This window comes from Myxocyprinus asiaticus, chromosome 22, assembly GCF_019703515.2.
Source record: "Myxocyprinus asiaticus isolate MX2 ecotype Aquarium Trade chromosome 22, UBuf_Myxa_2, whole genome shotgun sequence".
NCBI classification, from domain to species: domain Eukaryota; kingdom Metazoa; phylum Chordata; class Actinopteri; order Cypriniformes; family Catostomidae; genus Myxocyprinus; species Myxocyprinus asiaticus.
Window position 1 is genome coordinate 36,947,790 of NC_059365.1, and position 17,453 is coordinate 36,965,242.

Genomic DNA, 17,453 nt, shown 5'->3' on the forward strand with positions numbered 1-17,453 from the left:
TGCTTTAATTTCTGCTACATGCCTCAAACGAAACTTTTAAATGTTTGATGTCACTAACCTGGCAAACATAGACAAATCAAATGCGCTCATTGTATTAATGCGGAACCTTCTGAACACGACTCTGTTTCCAGGCGGACTGATGAAAAGTGGTGTGTGCTTCTACCTGCGGAAGTTCCATCAAACCAGTCAGTCGTATTTGCGCTGAGTGGTTCGAGAAAGTGTTTTCCAATTTTGTGTGCTATGTGCATCAGACAGTTAGTGCACTAACTGTGGGTGGTCCGTGGGCGTGCCATCTGAGGTTGAGACTAGTGCTACACTAGGCACAATCATATCTTCTCATTCAATGGCTTGACGATAAATGTCCACAGTGCTCCCCAGTGGACTCAATTGTAACTGCGAGATTTTGTGAGAGATTCAGAGGGAGTGTACAGTATAATTCAGCATTGCTCATGGCAGACATATGCGCAAAGAAAAATTAATTAGCAGTTTTCGAGAAATGTTTGTAATGGTTGACTAGCTGATGCAGAACGAGTACTCGATTAGTCGATTACTCGAGCACATCCCTAGTTGCTTATAGCTGTCTCTGCATATTAAGCTAGATGAGATTACACACGTCACCTTTAAATCAAAACAGTATATATCTGTAGATTTATTGACACTGGGGTTTTTATTAATCCTAGTCTGACCAATAATTGATAAGATATTGAGTCATGTGTTCAGAACCAGATGTGGAACTATTGATTTCATTGGTCTGTATTGGTTTTGGGGTGAAAATCATTGGATGGTTTTTGTCAGGAATATGTGACACTTTGCCATAATGATTTTCTGCACCTGTTCTGCAAATTTGCAGTTCTCTATATCAGTTGACACAAGCTCAGGATGATTTGTTTGTTTGTTTATTTGGGTGTCAAATGTAAATCTGACATAATTTCATGCCTGATTCTGTGACCAGCTGCACCTGAAGTCACGGATATGCCGTCTGCTGTAACCACATCCCCCAGTGCCATGCCAGCCCCATTGCCAATTGTCAATCCCCCAACGGTTTCGGTTGCCATGACGACAGGGCCGCCACCTATGCCAGTGGCAATGCCTCATAGTATGCCACAGTCAGCTGCGCCAATGCCAGGATTCCCTCCTGTCATGGTGCCATCCTTCAGAGTGCCCCTGCCCGGCATGCCCATTCCACTGCCCGGTAAGTTTAACCTTTTAACTAGAATTCTGTTGCTTTACTAGTAGTCTCCTCTGTTCCTTGGTCTGGTTATAAATCCTTGTCTTTTCTTACTATCCAGAGCATGTCTGACAGGAAACTGTTAAATCCTAAGGCTGCCCATATTTTTCCTCTCTTGGGATGAATGTTAACTTATATCTCTCTGAAAGCATATGAAATAGCAGGTGAATCTTGAATGCAGGCTTTTCTATGTACAAATTAAATGATGAATCAACTACTGCATAAATTGTAGAAGTGACGTTTTGTGTTCTATAGATGGCAGTAATCTGCCATTTTCATGTGCTCTTGTTGCCAAGCAACATAGGCAGACGTTATTGTCTATATTCAACAAAAAAAACTGAGCTGTTCTTAGATAAGTTAGGCATTGGAAATTGTATCATTTTCTATATAATTGTTTTATTCCCCTTACACCTGAACGCAGTAGTTGACGTGTGTGTGTGTGTATGTGTGTCTTTTCCAACACTCTGTGCTTGCTTATACGCTCTTTCAGGTGTAGCAATGATGCAGATAGTCAGCTGTCCCTATGTTAAGACTATCACCCCTACCAAAAACGGTAATGCTCTCCCCGTTATGGCATGTTAGTAACTGTTGTGCATCTTAATGTTTTTTTGAATACAGTTCTTTAAAATTAGAGGCCCCTTTATTTCTACCAAACAAATGAGACTTTAAAGAGACTCTCTTAACAACATCATGTCACTTCTGTCACTTTTTTTCCTTCATATTGGCCTAACAATTTAATATGAAGTTAGAGTGATCAGTTTTAATAAACAGATTTTTTTTTTTTCATGTTTTATTTTCATAAACCTACAACAACTACAGTGGAGTTGTAGGTAGTAACCTAGATAACAAACTAGTGTAAAATGTTGTGACTATGTTGTTGTGATTTGTCGTATCTATGTACCTCCCTCGTGTCTCATTTTTTCTTAAATTTTTATTTTCATGTGATATTTTGGTCATTGCATGCATTGGTGTAGTACAGCTGTCATATTTAATTCATGTTTTGGCCTTTTTTGATTTTGTATTAACATTAAATATCTGGAAAAATCACAGAGCACATGCATCCATTGCACATAGTAGTGGAAGTTTATGCTTAACACAGACTATAACAACTAGGAATGGGCACGAGTACTCGAGTATTTGGAAGTGACAACAGTGATCGATAAAAAACGATGATTGAAAATGAAAATGCTTGACGTGACTTTTCACTGAATTTGAAATTCAGTGACAACTACCTGACAGCTATGCACTACGTATCAAAGAGGGGCCTTATTTTTAATTTTGAGATTGATTGCGTTGTCATTTCAGCGGTACCTTGATTGTCAACAGAGATGTCTCATTGCAACCAAACTGATAAACGATGCTGCAATGCCAAAGTTTGTTCTACACATTTACAATAATCGAAAGACAATTTAATCCACCGAAATCAGAGCTGAAGATTTCCGCACGAGTTGTAAGCCCAACATAAAGTGGCGTTCGATTGCAGTTTTCCCAGCATGAAGTTTAAAATTCCATTAAATGGGAGGAAGCATGAATCATCACAGCAATCATCAGAGCGCAGCGTGACTTTCTGTCCGGCACTCTACACTCGGAAGAAACATGCACACACAAGGCGAAATCTTTCTTTCAAACATCTAGATGGAGCGCAGGTGAATGTAACAGAACGCAAGGTTCTTCAGAACTATTTTCAATTTAACACTGCATTTTAAAAGCGTGATGATTGTGGCGTCACGGAAACCACGGTTTGCAGATACATGGTTCAGAAACAGTGGTGTGCACTTACTATGCTTATTACGGTAACCTGAAGAAAGAACAGACTATACCAGCCTATGCTAATGAATAGGGTTGCAACAGTATGAGATTTTCACGGTACGATAACCATCTCAGAAAATATCACGGTTTTACGGTATTACACAATTACTATTATCAGTTACAATGACCCTTAAAAGAGTGAAAACAGAGTTTTTTTTTTATTTTTATTTTATTTTTTGGTTGAGCAAACACTTTATTATAATTGAAACTTAAAACCATTTTTTTTTTAATTGAAGTATGTGTAAAAAAAAAAAAAGTCTCCCTTTTGAAAATAAATAAAATAAGAAAGCTAACAGAATTATAATAATAAACCGAATTATAAACATGATAAAAAAAATAGCATGTAACTATAACATGTTATATAACTAAAGCATGTTAGTTTACATGTTAGCATAGCATGTTAAATTAACTACTAAATGAAAAATAACATCAGCTGTGTGAGCTTTTAAAGTAATGTCATATGATTATTAACAATTAACATATACTGTAGGTGTGCGACAGCGCAGCCAGCCTGCTCCTGTCTGTACCTTTAACTCAGTGGTTCTCAACTGGTTTTGCTTCAGGACCAGATTTACAGTGGAAATCAAGTGGCGACCCGCCATAGTAAAACATAACCTGTATTTAATGTATCCTGGGTCACATTTCCTTTTATGTTGCATAGTTTTGTTCATGGTTTTCAAGTACAAGGACATGCATCAAGTGACGTCAACAACAAAAGCGAGAGGAAGTTTTCTCTCCCCCCTTTTAAAAATGTACTTATATGAGCCCATTATTATCCCGTTTGTTTCCTAATTTCAAACATACATATTACACAGGAGGAAAGGCTCTTTATTACCATGGTTAGGTCAGTGGAGCTAGTCATAAATAATAGTAATAATAATAACAAATTATATTATTTATGAAAAAATAAATACTAGCTGAAACACATCTTGAAAAATAACACTGTTGATATAAAATGAGGTCTAATAGATTCTACCTTTAGATTATTTCATAAGAAACTATAAGATTTTGTCAAAATATAAGTTACTTTTACTCATGTAAAATCGTGAAACAATTTTGTAAAGGTGATGTTTAATGATTTTATTTTATTTATTGGCGCATAGCACAGTGTTGCTCTTTTCCTCCTCAGTGCTGTTTGGCATGTCAGGGCTGCCTACTGTTTGAGAGGTTCGACTTGACTTCCTCCATAACACTTTAAACTAGAAAAGTCTCACTAGAATTGAAATTGGTCACATCAGTTTTGAGGTCTGCACTCCGCAATATCGAGGGAAGCCCGGTTGTTGCGCGTGCGCGCCAGAGAGCAGAGTATATCATGATCGCGAGCTGGTTCCGTTACACTCGTGTGAAAGTGCAGATGAGAAGCCTTTAGCTGATTGCGAGATTATCATTAAATCTGCCTCGGCAGTCCTAAATAGGCGATCACTTGGCCGTCCGCCGAAATATCTTCAATGGGAGAACCATGGCATTGTTCTTTCCCTGCTGTACGCGAGTTGAGAAACACTACTTTAACTCACACACACACTCACTTATGTCAGACCCCCTCGCCTCGCTTCTCTCAGACATTTTCTCCACTACATATGTGTGTGTGTGTGGCGCAAGTTGACGAGTATGACAGGCAGTCAAGAAGGAAAGGAGACGTGCACGCGCAGGTGAGATTCTCCGTTCGGTTGCATTTTTTTCTCAATACTGTAGATAAGCAAATGTACATGGTATGATAACCGTCAATTTTCATACCGTGGTATACCGTGAAACCGTTATACTGCTGCAACCCTATTAAGGAATAGATGTTGGAACGAGACACAGTGCAGCAACCAAAAACGTATGACATATATGTACATACTGCATTTTTACGTCTATGTACCCCACCCCGAGTACATGACGAGCGCTCGTGTAATTCGAGTACTCCAGTAGACAAAATGACCAAAATGCCCATCCCTAATAACAACCAAGTGTTATTTTTTCTATTAGTAACAACTCTGGCATTACTTATTTTCAGCCTTATTTTCAAGTTTTTTTTCAACCTTATTTACCTCTTTTTGTCATTTTGTGTTGCCAAAAACTGACTCGCCCTCATGTTGTCCAAACCCGTATGACTTAATTTCTTCTGTTGAACACGAGTGAATGGTGACTGAAGCTGTCAGTCTCTAACATTTTGCCTATCATGTCCTTACGTGTTATACGCAGTGTTAATCTCATGAACAAAATCACTGACTAAAATGTTTGTTGACAAGGGTTTTTTGCTTTTGTCAACATTAACGAATACAAGACGAAAAAGACGCATCATGATTTTATTAAAGCATACTGTTGATGAAAATATGACAACGGGCGGGGGGTGTATGTACTTGCTTTTTTTGTTTAGTGGGGGGTTACCTCACCCCAGAATCCATGCCCCTTGTTGAACGCACTGAACATCGGCAAAATGAACCGCTATAAAACGGGTTAATTTCCTCCTGCAAATGCATCCTATTTATGCATGAGATTAATCACTATAACCACAACATATGTGTAATATTACAACTAACATCTGCACAGACAATGAAGCAAATTAACAGGACAAGTGAACTTGAACTAAGTTACGCACTACTCGTATGTGTGACTTGAAGGGCTGATGATTTAACATGTTAATTCAGCGCGATTAATGATATAAAAAATGAATGCAGTTAATCATGTCCCCGGACCATAATAAGGAATATTCCTTATATCTGAGCAATTCAAGCTTGGACTACCACCTGTTTTCTCCAGGGGGTAGTAAGCGAAACTCCAGCTATAGGCAAAGCGCAGCTCAAACAGACAGAGAACAAACCACACTTACCGAGAGCAGACAGCACAAGATGAGAACACGTTATTGCGTACAAACACAGCTTGATGGAGCACAAATCTGAACACAGGGATCTCAAGACGTATTTTTCTAAGTTTCAAACTTCGTTTAGCTTGACACAGTGACCTAAAAACGGTACGTATATGACGTTTCACAACCGAGACACTCCAAAAGCATCCGTACATTGACGCGTCCTTAAACAAGCCCTTATAATAAATCTCAGACTTATTGATGAATTTATTTGCAAAATGGATTGCTGTGAACTATAGGCCAATGATAGGCTTATGTTCAATAATATGGAAATAAACAATATATTGCATTCTAAAGCCACTTTTTGTACTGTCTTTTTTAATGCTTCACTTGTGTGCCAAAATAATGTAATGCATTTTAATTATCTGGATCAGGGACTAAAAACGTAACGAAAACTAACAAAAATTTTTGCAGAATGCAACAGAAAACTAGAACAAAGTGACTTTCAATTGTTCTGGATTGAAAACGTCATTTTTAAATGCTGGTAACTGGTTAATTTTGTTCTGATATTTTTTTTTCATGAAACTAAAGGCCAAAGGGTTTATCACAGTTACATTTTTGTAACTACACCACTTCATGTTTCCTGAAAAAATTAAACATAAGCTTTAAACCTGAAGGAAACTGCTGCATCACACATTTCTTTGCCTAACTGTCCGTTTTGGATGTCGCATTCTGTGAATGAAGACTTTTTAACAACTCTGTACTGTATAATTACTACATATACATGCACGGCTAATCCAGTTACAATGAAAAGGTAAAAAGTACATTTCTCTGTTGTTTTCAAGTTTTCACTGAATTATTGTTAGATATGTTGCATTAATACAGATTTGATGCTGCTAAGAAGCAGATCTGTAAATAAAATTATACTTTACTGTTAATTAACTGTATACTGTTATGATTTCTATGATGATAAATCCACCACACAGGGAAAAAATTAATTGCTAATTTTCACTTATTTTAGTGAGGCAAGTACAGTTTTTGCTCAAAACGAACCGAAATGAACAACATTTCGGTATATTCATAATTATTTAAATATATCTATTTACATTTATTTTATCATTATATATTTAATTATTGTTATTTGAGGGGCTTTCTCAGCAAATATTTATGTGTGCGATTAATTGCGATTAATTAATCAGCATACCATGTAATAAATTCGATTAAAAATTGTAATTGATTGACAGCCCTACTAACTTGCGTTTTGAATACGCTGTTTCCATAACAAAACAAAAAAGCTACACAAAATGCAATATCCTAAACTGATTAAACAGTAACAGTCTCTAAAGCATTAATTAACAGAATGCAGTAGGCTAACTTCTAAAGAGTAGCTAATACTTGAGTATATTCATTACATGCTATTATTTCAGGATAATAGCATTTTATTTTTAGTATTTTTTCTTTTCTTTTTTTGATGTATTACGTTTATAAATTTTTTGTAAATGTTTGAATCTGTTGAAAGTTTTTGTCATTTTGCACATTATCATTAACTAAAAGATATTATTTTCGTTCACTAAAATTATATGCCATAAAATGAGTAAAACTAAAATGAATGAAAATTACATGACGAAATATTGACCAATTTTAAAGGACATTTTCTTCAAAAGACAAACTATGACTAAAACAAAAAACTGTGAAAATATTAACACTGGTTCTGCGGAAGAAATGTGTCTTTTTTAGAGCATTACAGCCTATGGTCACAATATGCTTTCATTGTATGGAGAGCAGCGTGAACATTCTTCAAAATGTTTCCTGGAAGAAAGAAAGTCACATGGGTTTGAAACAACACGTAAACGTGCATTAACGATGACAGAATTTTCATTTTTGCGTAAACTAGACATTAAATAATGCAAATAACTTTCCGATCATTCTGATTGTGACAGAGAAGAGAAACATTACACGTCTTGAACAGATTCTGATTTTGTCTGTGTTATATTAAGGTATGCTCCCTGGCATGGCACCATCCTTCGTACCCATGATGCCCCCTCAAATGATGGCATCTGGACCATCAGGACTACCTGGAGCTCTGAGCACATCTGACTGGACTGAGTTCAGAACACTTGAAGGAAAGTCCTACTACTACAATAAACACACACAGGAGACAACCTGGGACAAACCAGAGGAGCTTAAAGAGACAGGTTAGAGTCTGGGACAAGGACATACACCAATCAGCCACAACATTAAAACCACCTGCCTAATATTGTGTAGGTCCCCCTCGTGCTGCCAAAATAGTGCCAACCCGCAACTCAGAATAGCATTCTGAGATGATATTCTTCTCACCACAATTGTACAGAGCGGTTATCTGCGTTACCGTAGACTTTGTCAGTTCAAACCGGTCTGGCCATTCTCTGTTGACCTCTCTCATCAACAACATTTCCATCCACAAAATTGTTGCTCACTGAATGTTTTTTGTTTTTAGCACCATTCTGAGTAAATTCTAGAGATTGTTGTGTGTAAAAATCCCAGAAGATCAGCAGTTACAGAAATACTCAAACCAGCCCATCTGGCACCAACAATCATGCCACGGTCCAAATCACTGAGATCATATTTATTTTTTTCCCCATTCTGATGGTTGATGTGAACATTTACTGAAGCTCCTGATCCTTATCTGAATGATTTTATGCACTGCACTGCTGCCACATGATTGGCTGATTAGATAATCGCATGGATGATTGTTGGTGCCAGATGGGCTGGTTTGAGTATTTCTGTAACTGCTGATCTCCTGGGATTTTCACACACAACAGTCTCTAGAATTTACTCCGAATGGTGCCAAAAACAAAAAACATCCAGGGAGCAGCAGTTCTGTGGATGGAAATGCCTTGTTGATGATGGAGGACAACGGAGAATGGCCAGACTGGTTCGAACATACAAAGTCTACAGTAACTCAGATAACCACTCTGTACAATTGTGGTGAGAAGAATATCATCTCAGAATGCTATTCTGAGATGCGGGTTGGTGCTGTTTTGGCGGCACGAGGGGGACCTACACAATATTAGGCAGATGGTTTTAATGTTGTGGCTGATCGGTGTACAATGAATTAATTGAAAATATTGAAATTGAGCTGTAAGCTTTAAGAGCCAATCTGTGATTGTTCTCACAGTCTTAAAATGATGGTGTATTATGGTTGATGGAAGTTTCAGAAATTTTACACTGTGAATTTAACTGTAAATATTAGAAATATAACAGTGTCTTCTCAGTTTTCTTAATGTAATTGTCACATGAACGTTATTTTTTGTGAGAAAAGTCACTCATTGCTGCATCTCCGTAACAGAAAAAGAGAGTGTGAAGGTCAAGGACTTAATTGTGGACATGAATGACGGTGAAATCATGGACATGGAAGATGGAAGCCCGATAATTGATCCTCCAAAAGAGCACAAAGAGGTTTGAAACACACCTTATCTTCTGAATCATGATAGGTGTAAATGAGAGGTTCTGAAATCATCTGTGTGTTGCTCTTAGGAGCTGAAAGAGGAAGAGATGACAGAGGAGCAGAAGGCTGCTAAAAAGGCCAAGCCCATAGCGACCACACCCATCCCTGGCACACCGTGGTAGGCAACCTCTCACTCCCATTTATTTCAAGCACTGCAAAAGTAAAAACACACAATCAATTATATTTAAATGTATAGCCAATAAGAAGATTGCATTATTAGTAGGGCTGTCAAACAAATAAAATTTTTCGTCATGATTCATCGCATAATTTGTTCATAGTTAATGCATTCCATTCCAAGAAAACAAAAAACTAAGCCCGTTTGTAATTATTAGGTTCTTAATTTGTGTGGACGGCACTCAAAATATAGATTTATGCAACAATGTTTTTTTGTTTTTTTACTTGTCTCAGTCATGCATTTCTGTTTTTGCAAACTGCGTCAAAACACAGGAAAGGCAAACACGGAACTCAAATGTGCAATAATTATGTAATATATAAACTTTTCCCATACTTTATGGATGTAATCATGTTTAGAGGTGCCACTGGCCAGCAGGGAGATAGATAGAGAGAGAGAGAGAGAGAGAGAGAGAAAGAGACTTGCGCTTCGAATCCGAAGGTTCCGATCAGTTTTTAGAAATCACAGATTCAAACAGTTATAATGGCAAACTGAATTAAAGGGATACTTCAAAATCAAATCACTTTTATTCACTTTAATCACTTCACATCATTTACTCATCCTCATGCCATCCCAGATGTGTGTGACTTACATTCTTCTGCTGAACACAAAGAATATTTCAGCTCTGTAGGATTATACAATGCAAGTGAATGGTGACCAAAACTTTGAAGCTCCAAAAAGCACATAAAGGCAGCATAAAAGTAATCCACACGACTCCAGTGGTTTAATCCATGTCTTCTGAAGCGATCCAGTTGGTTCAGAACAGACCAAAATATAACTCCTTTTCACTATAAATGTTAACATCTGCAGTCTCCTTGGCGATCATGATTTCAAGCTCAGTTACACTTTCTATTGCTCTGCACATGCATCAAGCACTAGGGAATAATTATTAGAAACTTCCTTCCTTAAAATAATTTACAGTTAAACATCAAAGTGCAGATTGCCGATTGCTTGTTTTGATATTTCAAATGTGTGTGTGTGTGTGTATGATAGGTGTGTGGTGTGGACGGGCGATGAGCGGGTCTTCTATTATAATCCCACCACACGTCTGTCCATGTGGGAACGGCCGGAGGAGCTGGTGGGACGGGCTGATGTAGATAAAGCGATTCAGGAACCTCCGCACAAAAGAGGCATGGACAACAGCCACAAACCGGGTAAAGGTCATCTTCATAGAAACACAGTATTTAGTGTCACATACCTTATATTTTTATCGAATATTTGCCTTTTTTAGAAATGGAGCTCACATAGAAATTACAGATGATACTTTTTAACTCTGCATTCACTTATAAACGTCTAGAGCAGGGGTGTCAAAGTCATTTTAGGTTGCGGGCCAGATTGGACTACATATCACCTTTATTTGTTAAATCTTGGGTTACCTATGGAAAGTGAATCCGTGATACATGTTCTTCATGAGCTAATAACAGGTGAAACATGGACATTTCAATTATCAGAAGCCTTTAGATCACATATACATTGATAATGGGTCATTTTAGAATATTAATATAACATTAATAAGCAATTAACACAAAGTTGGGCCTAAAATAATAGAAAGAAATGTGTTTGACACCTCTGGTATGCAGAGAATGCACATTGGTACTCTCGCTACTACAGTATTTCTATATGATCTTATTCTCTGTTCTACACCACTGCAGTCTAAAGTGGGAAAACTCAGTCTTGAGTCTGTTTGTCAGCTGTGAGCATGAACATGTTCTTAACAGATGTCTGAATCTTGTGTTGCATATTCATGTGTTTCCTGGGAAACAGTGCTGGCTAAAGAGGAGCAGGAATCTTCAGTGGCTGAAGAGATACCTGAAGATGAACCCAACAAGGCCAAGAGAAGAAAGTGAGGATTTTATTTTCTTTCTGCTTCATTTCGTTCTCTCTTTCTGTCGTGTGAGATGCCAGATGACATTAAAGCTGAAGTGTGTAACTTTTTCAGTGTTAAAATACTTTCTCCTGTCCCAGCATAATATGCAGAGACAACCATAAGTAAGCCGTTCATATGTTCATTATCTCAAACTGTGTCTCTGTGGCACTATAAAAATATCTCTGTTTGTTTGAGCAGCCCATCCAGTACGACACAACAACATTGGCGTTAGTTGGGGGTTGGACAGCAGATGGGCATATTCGGAAAGCTGTTAGCAATCAATGTTTATTTTTGCAATTCGTTTGGTGGAGCAGAAATAACACACTTCAGCTTTATAGTCAACGTGAATTTTGACATCCAAACGATTTTAAAATGCACCCAGCCTTATTCACAAACATCTTGAGAGAATCCAACTAACATCATGCCAAGGTGCAACATGCCAAGTTTCCTGCATTAACTGTCAAAAACAAAACAACAGCCAATCAAAACACATTTGAAATGTGTAATGTATTAGAGCTGTCGAAATTAATGTGTTACCGCATGCGATTAATTAAAAATGTTTAACGTGCAAATTGTTCTTAATAGCACTTAAAGCATTTGCTTATTTTCACATTACATTCTGCCATTTTTTTCATCTCTGTATAAGTTGCAAACACGGATTGGAATTAGGCATGTGACATCAAATTTTCACATCACGATAATTGCTGAAGCTTTTATCATGATATACCGTATTATCATGGTATTGAATTACATTACAAAAATGGGTTGAAAGACAAACAAACTTTATTGTTATTCTCTTAAGAAGTTTAATTACTTTTTTCGATACCAAACTGGCCTTTTAAATGAACAGATAACACAGAACTTTGAAAAGAACCCTGAACATTTAAAAAAAGAATGGAACAACTAACTGGCTACAAAAATAATATGCATGTTTTTCTTTTTTTTTCCTGGATAGCAAGCCAGTTGCTAATATATTAGCTAGGCGATAGCTATAAATTTAATAACTGCAAGTTCACTCGCACTGTATGGAACATACGATTGTGTTGCGTTCCAACTTGAACCTAATATTGAAATCATAATTGTGCCACATTGCCATTATTAATTACAGGACTTAGTGTTAGCTGATAAATGCATTTTAGTTGTTACTACAAGTAGGCCTGTCATGATAACTACTTTTTGTTGGGTGATATATTGTCCCAGAAATAATTGCGATAAACGATATTATTGCCATTTTAAGACCATTTTATGCCACTGATTATATAATTATAATACAATAGCATAATAATGCAAGTACACCCTTTCAAAGAACAAAGAACTTTTAATTCTTAAGAATATTTAGACAATGGCAAAAAAAATTAATATACTAAATAAATAAAACATAAATAATAAATAAACCTTTGTTAACAAAAAAAGTGCAAAGTAACAACAAGTAGAACAAAACAAAGTAACATGTTTGACATAAAGTCAGTTTAGACTTTTAAAGTCTAAACACAAAAAGGCACTTGTGTTGTGTGGAGATATTCCATCGACAGATTCTTCCCTGACCTTCTTTTCTCAGTAAAGTGGCGTGCACACAACTGCTGAAAAACACAAACCCTACTCAACACATCAGTCCGTTGTCCATATGAACAAAGGCATATCAACAGGCTCAACAGGCCATATCTGCTGCCAAATCTATTTTTAATTGTTAGGCAAATTCCGAGCAAGGAACAGCAACAATTTTACCTTGTGGGGCTCTCTGGGGTAACAATGTTACCAGCTGTGCTGAACATTCTCTCTGAGCTAGTGCTTGTTGCACCAATGCACATGTATTTTTGTGCTAACTTGGCTATTAGAGGAAATCTTCTAGGATTATCACGCCACCACATCAAGGGATGTCTGCATCAAGTGCTTCTTCCTGGAAGAAATTGGTCTGCTCTGCATCAGCCTGCACTTTTTTTGGTACCGATACAGCCTGAGTCTGGTGACTTGTGAGTTGGGTTCTTCTGTTCTGGACAAGATCACTCAGACTCTTCTTCTTGGGTGCTGGAGGTTCAGATGATCCTTCATTTCCCCCTGCAGTTTTACCACAGCTCTCACCACTGGCACTTTCTCCACTTCTTTCTTCCTCTTTCATGTCTAGTAGCTCTTACAAGAGCTTTTCTTTGACATCATCAAAGATCTCCGCATCCTCCATGGTACCACGATACCTTGGATCCAAGATGGTGGCCTTTGTCAGGAGGTTTTAGATTTCAGATGGGCTGTATTTCTCTGTCAATACCCTGCACATGTTTTCCTTTATGTTTGCTGTCAGTGCAGTGTCACTGGGGTCTGGTGATAAAAGTTCACCTTTAAGAAGTTCCAACATAGGCTTTACTGAGGACACAGTGACATATTTTTCCCCTGAGAGGACATCCGTGAAATCAGCCACTGGCTTCATTGCTGCATTAATGGATTCCAACATAGAAACATCCTGCCAGGTTGGGTTGAGGTGGCCATGTTTCAACTTCAAACAGGTCTTATGGCTGGGAGTTGCTCCAGCACCCTCTCTATAATTTTTTGCTTGGTGCCCCATCGTGTGGCGACATCCTGTGGAAAAGATAACATTTGTCTTTTTTCATTAGTTAGACTATATTAACATTATTAAACAAATACTACTTTTTAAATTTCCTTTATTTAATCACAAATAATTGTACATGGTTATATTATAATGTAACCAATGACTTAATACATACATACAAGCTGGCCCCAAAGTAAGTTATAAATTAAAAAATAACCCTTTAAATTAAGTTTATATTAACTCTTTAAATAATTTGTGTTGTTAAATATTTTGTGTTGGGGACATTGGTTTCAGTATGTGCCTTCCTCAGGTCTCTCTTCTTTAGACAGTTCAGGTGAACAAGGTGTTGACAAGATTCCTACAAAGTCCCATAGCACGTGCTGTGTGATCCTTGTCACTGTCCAGTCCATGGGATATAGCCAAATGGAGGTTGTGGCCAAAGCAATTGAGCCATGTCCAGCCAAGATTGTGTATTGCAGCCACAATATTAGCACCATTGTCTGTAGTTATATAGTCCAATTTGCACTCATCCAGTTCCCAGTCTGCTAAAGCAGACTAAAGGGGTTCAGCAAGTACATCAGCAGTATGGTTCTGGGGTATGTATATGGTCTCTAAACACTTTGACTGCAGAGTTCAGTCAGCAGTTATGTAGTGTATGGTGAAGTTCATGTATGGGGTCATATTTGAGCTTGACCACATATCTGTAGTGGCAGAGTAAAAGGAGATGTCTTTTATCTCCTTCAGAATGTTGTCTTTCACTTTGTTGTACAAGGCTGGATTGGCAGTTTGGGAGATGCACGTTTTCTTTGGCAATTCGTACTGCCTGTCAAAAGTTTGCAGCATATTTTTAAATGCTGGTTTTTCGACCGTGATTAATGGCTGCATCTCTTTGTCTATATAGCGAGTTACGCCATCTTTGAGCGTACGCCATTTCGCGTTGTCACGTTTATATTTGCACTGTTGGGCAAAGGCATCCATAATAGCTAACTGTCTGGCAGACCCCTCTCCTTCTCCAACTGTGGTTTTTGTTCCCAGCTCGAAAAACTGGGTGGGATGGTTATGTTTTAGATACGTTTTTAGGTCAGTTGTATTGCCTCTTTTCGCTGCCACTGTTTTTAAACAAAGTCGACATACTGGCTCGTTCACGTTAATTTGCTCTCCTCTCTCATTCAGCTTAATGGCAAAATGTTCCCACACCGGAGCTGTGGATTGCGGCTTTGAAACCAAGTCCATTTGGACTTATTCTTCCAACTGGCTGTAGTCGTCAGGAAAACACTAAATAATGCCTCGATTAACGCCTTCTCTTCACCTGTTGCTGTCCGCTCTGTGTGTGTGGAGGAGCTGCCTGAGCCCCGCCTCCGACACAGAGAGCAGACGAGACGACAGAGGCAACGCGATCAGCTAAAATGTTGGTGACATTCATTTTTATGTAAACACAATGGGCAGTATATCGCGTCACCAAAAATTATCAAGGTCATGTCCATATATCGTGCGATAAGTCGATATAGTAATTATCGAGACAGGCCTAACTACAAGATGCAAACTTTAATGTGTAGCTAGCTGAGTTTTAGCAAACTACTCTTTGGCCACTTGAAAGCAATCTACACATTATCTGAAAATGGCAACAACAGTTCATTTTTTTTGTCGTCTTAGTTTTTACTTAGCTAGTTGTCTCTTAGAGTGTTGCCTTTCTCGGTTTAGAAAATCGAGCAGAACTGTCAAAACTTACATTTATCTTGCTGAATTGAATGGGATGATTGTCCCGAAGATGAGCGAACATGTTGGAGATGTTTCCGTGTTTTACTGCCACATTTCTGCCACATGTTTGACACAAAGGGAAACCATCTTTGACCAGCAATCCAGCTAAAAGCAAAACAAGATGTTATCTGCAAGCACTTTTCATGTGGAGTTCAAAGCAGCAAATCATGTAAATGCGGCTTCACAATTGCTGTAGGAAAGTGGATAGCCACTGTTAATATTTTGGAGGATGAGGGTTTAAGAGATTTAATGCCCATTGCAATGAAACCGCAAACTATGGGGACTAAATATTTCAATTAGTTAACCTCTCTCTTAGACTTTGGGACGTTTAATGTTACTTGAATTGATGCTGTTTTAATGCATTTCTATCTTTATACTATGGAATGCTTTGTTTGACGAATGTTAATAAAGCATTATTGTTGCATATTGTTTTAATTTCTTTTCTAAGAAGGAACTAAATGCATTTTGACAGGAAAAGGAGTATACAATATATAGAGTCAAATTTCAGCACTTTCAAAATCTGTGGCCATTTTAATATTTGAATCGACTGACAGCACTAATACAGTATATTTATATATTATATATTTATCTAGAATATATATATATATATATATATATATAGATAGATAGATAGATAGATAGATATACACACGTGCACACACACACATTGGCGGCCAAAAGTTTGGAATAATGTACAGATTTTGCTCTTATGGAAAGAAATTGGTAATTTTGTTCACCAAAGTGGCATTCAACTGATCACAATGTATAGTCAGGACATTAATAATGTCAAAATTACTATTACAATTTGAAAAAAACTACTTCAGAGAGTTCTCATCAAAAAATCAAAACGGTTCCTGTAGCACTTGCCATAGATGTGGTTATCTTGTCAGGCACTTCTCACGCACCTTACAGTCTAGCTGATCCCACAAAATCTCAATGGGGTTAAGATCCATAACACTCTTTTCCAATTATCTGTTGTCCAATGTCTGTGTTTCTTTGCCCACTCAAACCTTTTCTTTTTGTTTTTCTGTTTCAAAAGTGGTTTTTTCTTTGTAATTCTTCCCATAAGGCCTGCACCCCTGAGTCTTCTCTTTACTGTTGTACAAGAAACTGGTGTTGAGCGGGTAGAATTCAATGAAGCTGTCAGCTGAGGACATGTGAGGTGTCTATTTCTCAAACTAGAGACTCTGATGTGCTTATCCTCTTGTTTAGTTGTATATCTGGTCTTCCACATCTCTTTCTGTCCTTGTTAGAGCCAGTTGTCCTTTGTCTTTGAATACTGTAGTGTACACCTTTGTATGAAATCTTAGCCTTCATTCCTCAAAACAATGATTGACTGATGAGAAAGCTGTAATTTTTTTGCCATTTTTGACATGCCAGTCTATTGCGTACTGTGGCAACTCAAAAACAAACACAAAGACAATGTTAAGATAAATTTAACAAACCAAATATCTTTCAGCTGTGTTTGTTATAATGGCAAGTGATTTTCTAGTACCAAATTAGCAATTTAGCATGATTACTCAAGGATAAGGTGTTTGAGTGATGGCTGCTGGAAATGGGGCCTGTCTAGATTTGATCAAAAATGACTTTTTTCAAATAGTGATGGAGCTGTTTTTTACATTAGTAATTTCCTTACAATACTTTGATCAGTTGAATGCCACTTTGGTGAATAAAAGTACCAATTTCTTTCCATAAGAGCAAAATCTTTACATCATTCCAAACTTTTGGCTGCCAGTGTGTGTTTTATATATATATATATATATATATATATATATATATATATATATATATATATATATATATAT

At 37.4% G+C, this 17,453-nt stretch overlaps 1 protein-coding gene across 2 annotated transcripts in view; it reads left to right on the forward strand.

Annotated features, from left to right (window-relative positions):
- LOC127412580 (transcription elongation regulator 1-like) overlaps window positions 1-17,453 on the forward strand; it is a 37,856-nt gene that overhangs the window by 3,661 nt on the left and 16,742 nt on the right. The window contains exons 5-11 of one of the 2 annotated variants that reach the window (XM_051649044.1): window positions 953-1,192; window positions 1,719-1,781; window positions 7,823-8,020; window positions 9,154-9,263; window positions 9,342-9,430; window positions 10,478-10,638; window positions 11,249-11,327. In XM_051649044.1, coding sequence (XP_051505004.1) covers window positions 953-1,192; window positions 1,719-1,781; window positions 7,823-8,020; window positions 9,154-9,263; window positions 9,342-9,430; window positions 10,478-10,638; window positions 11,249-11,327 — 940 coding nt within the window. The remainder of the gene's footprint in view (window positions 1-952; window positions 1,193-1,718; window positions 1,782-7,822; window positions 8,021-9,153; window positions 9,264-9,341; window positions 9,431-10,477; window positions 10,639-11,248; window positions 11,328-17,453) is intronic. The other variant, XM_051649046.1, reaches the window with a different exon arrangement.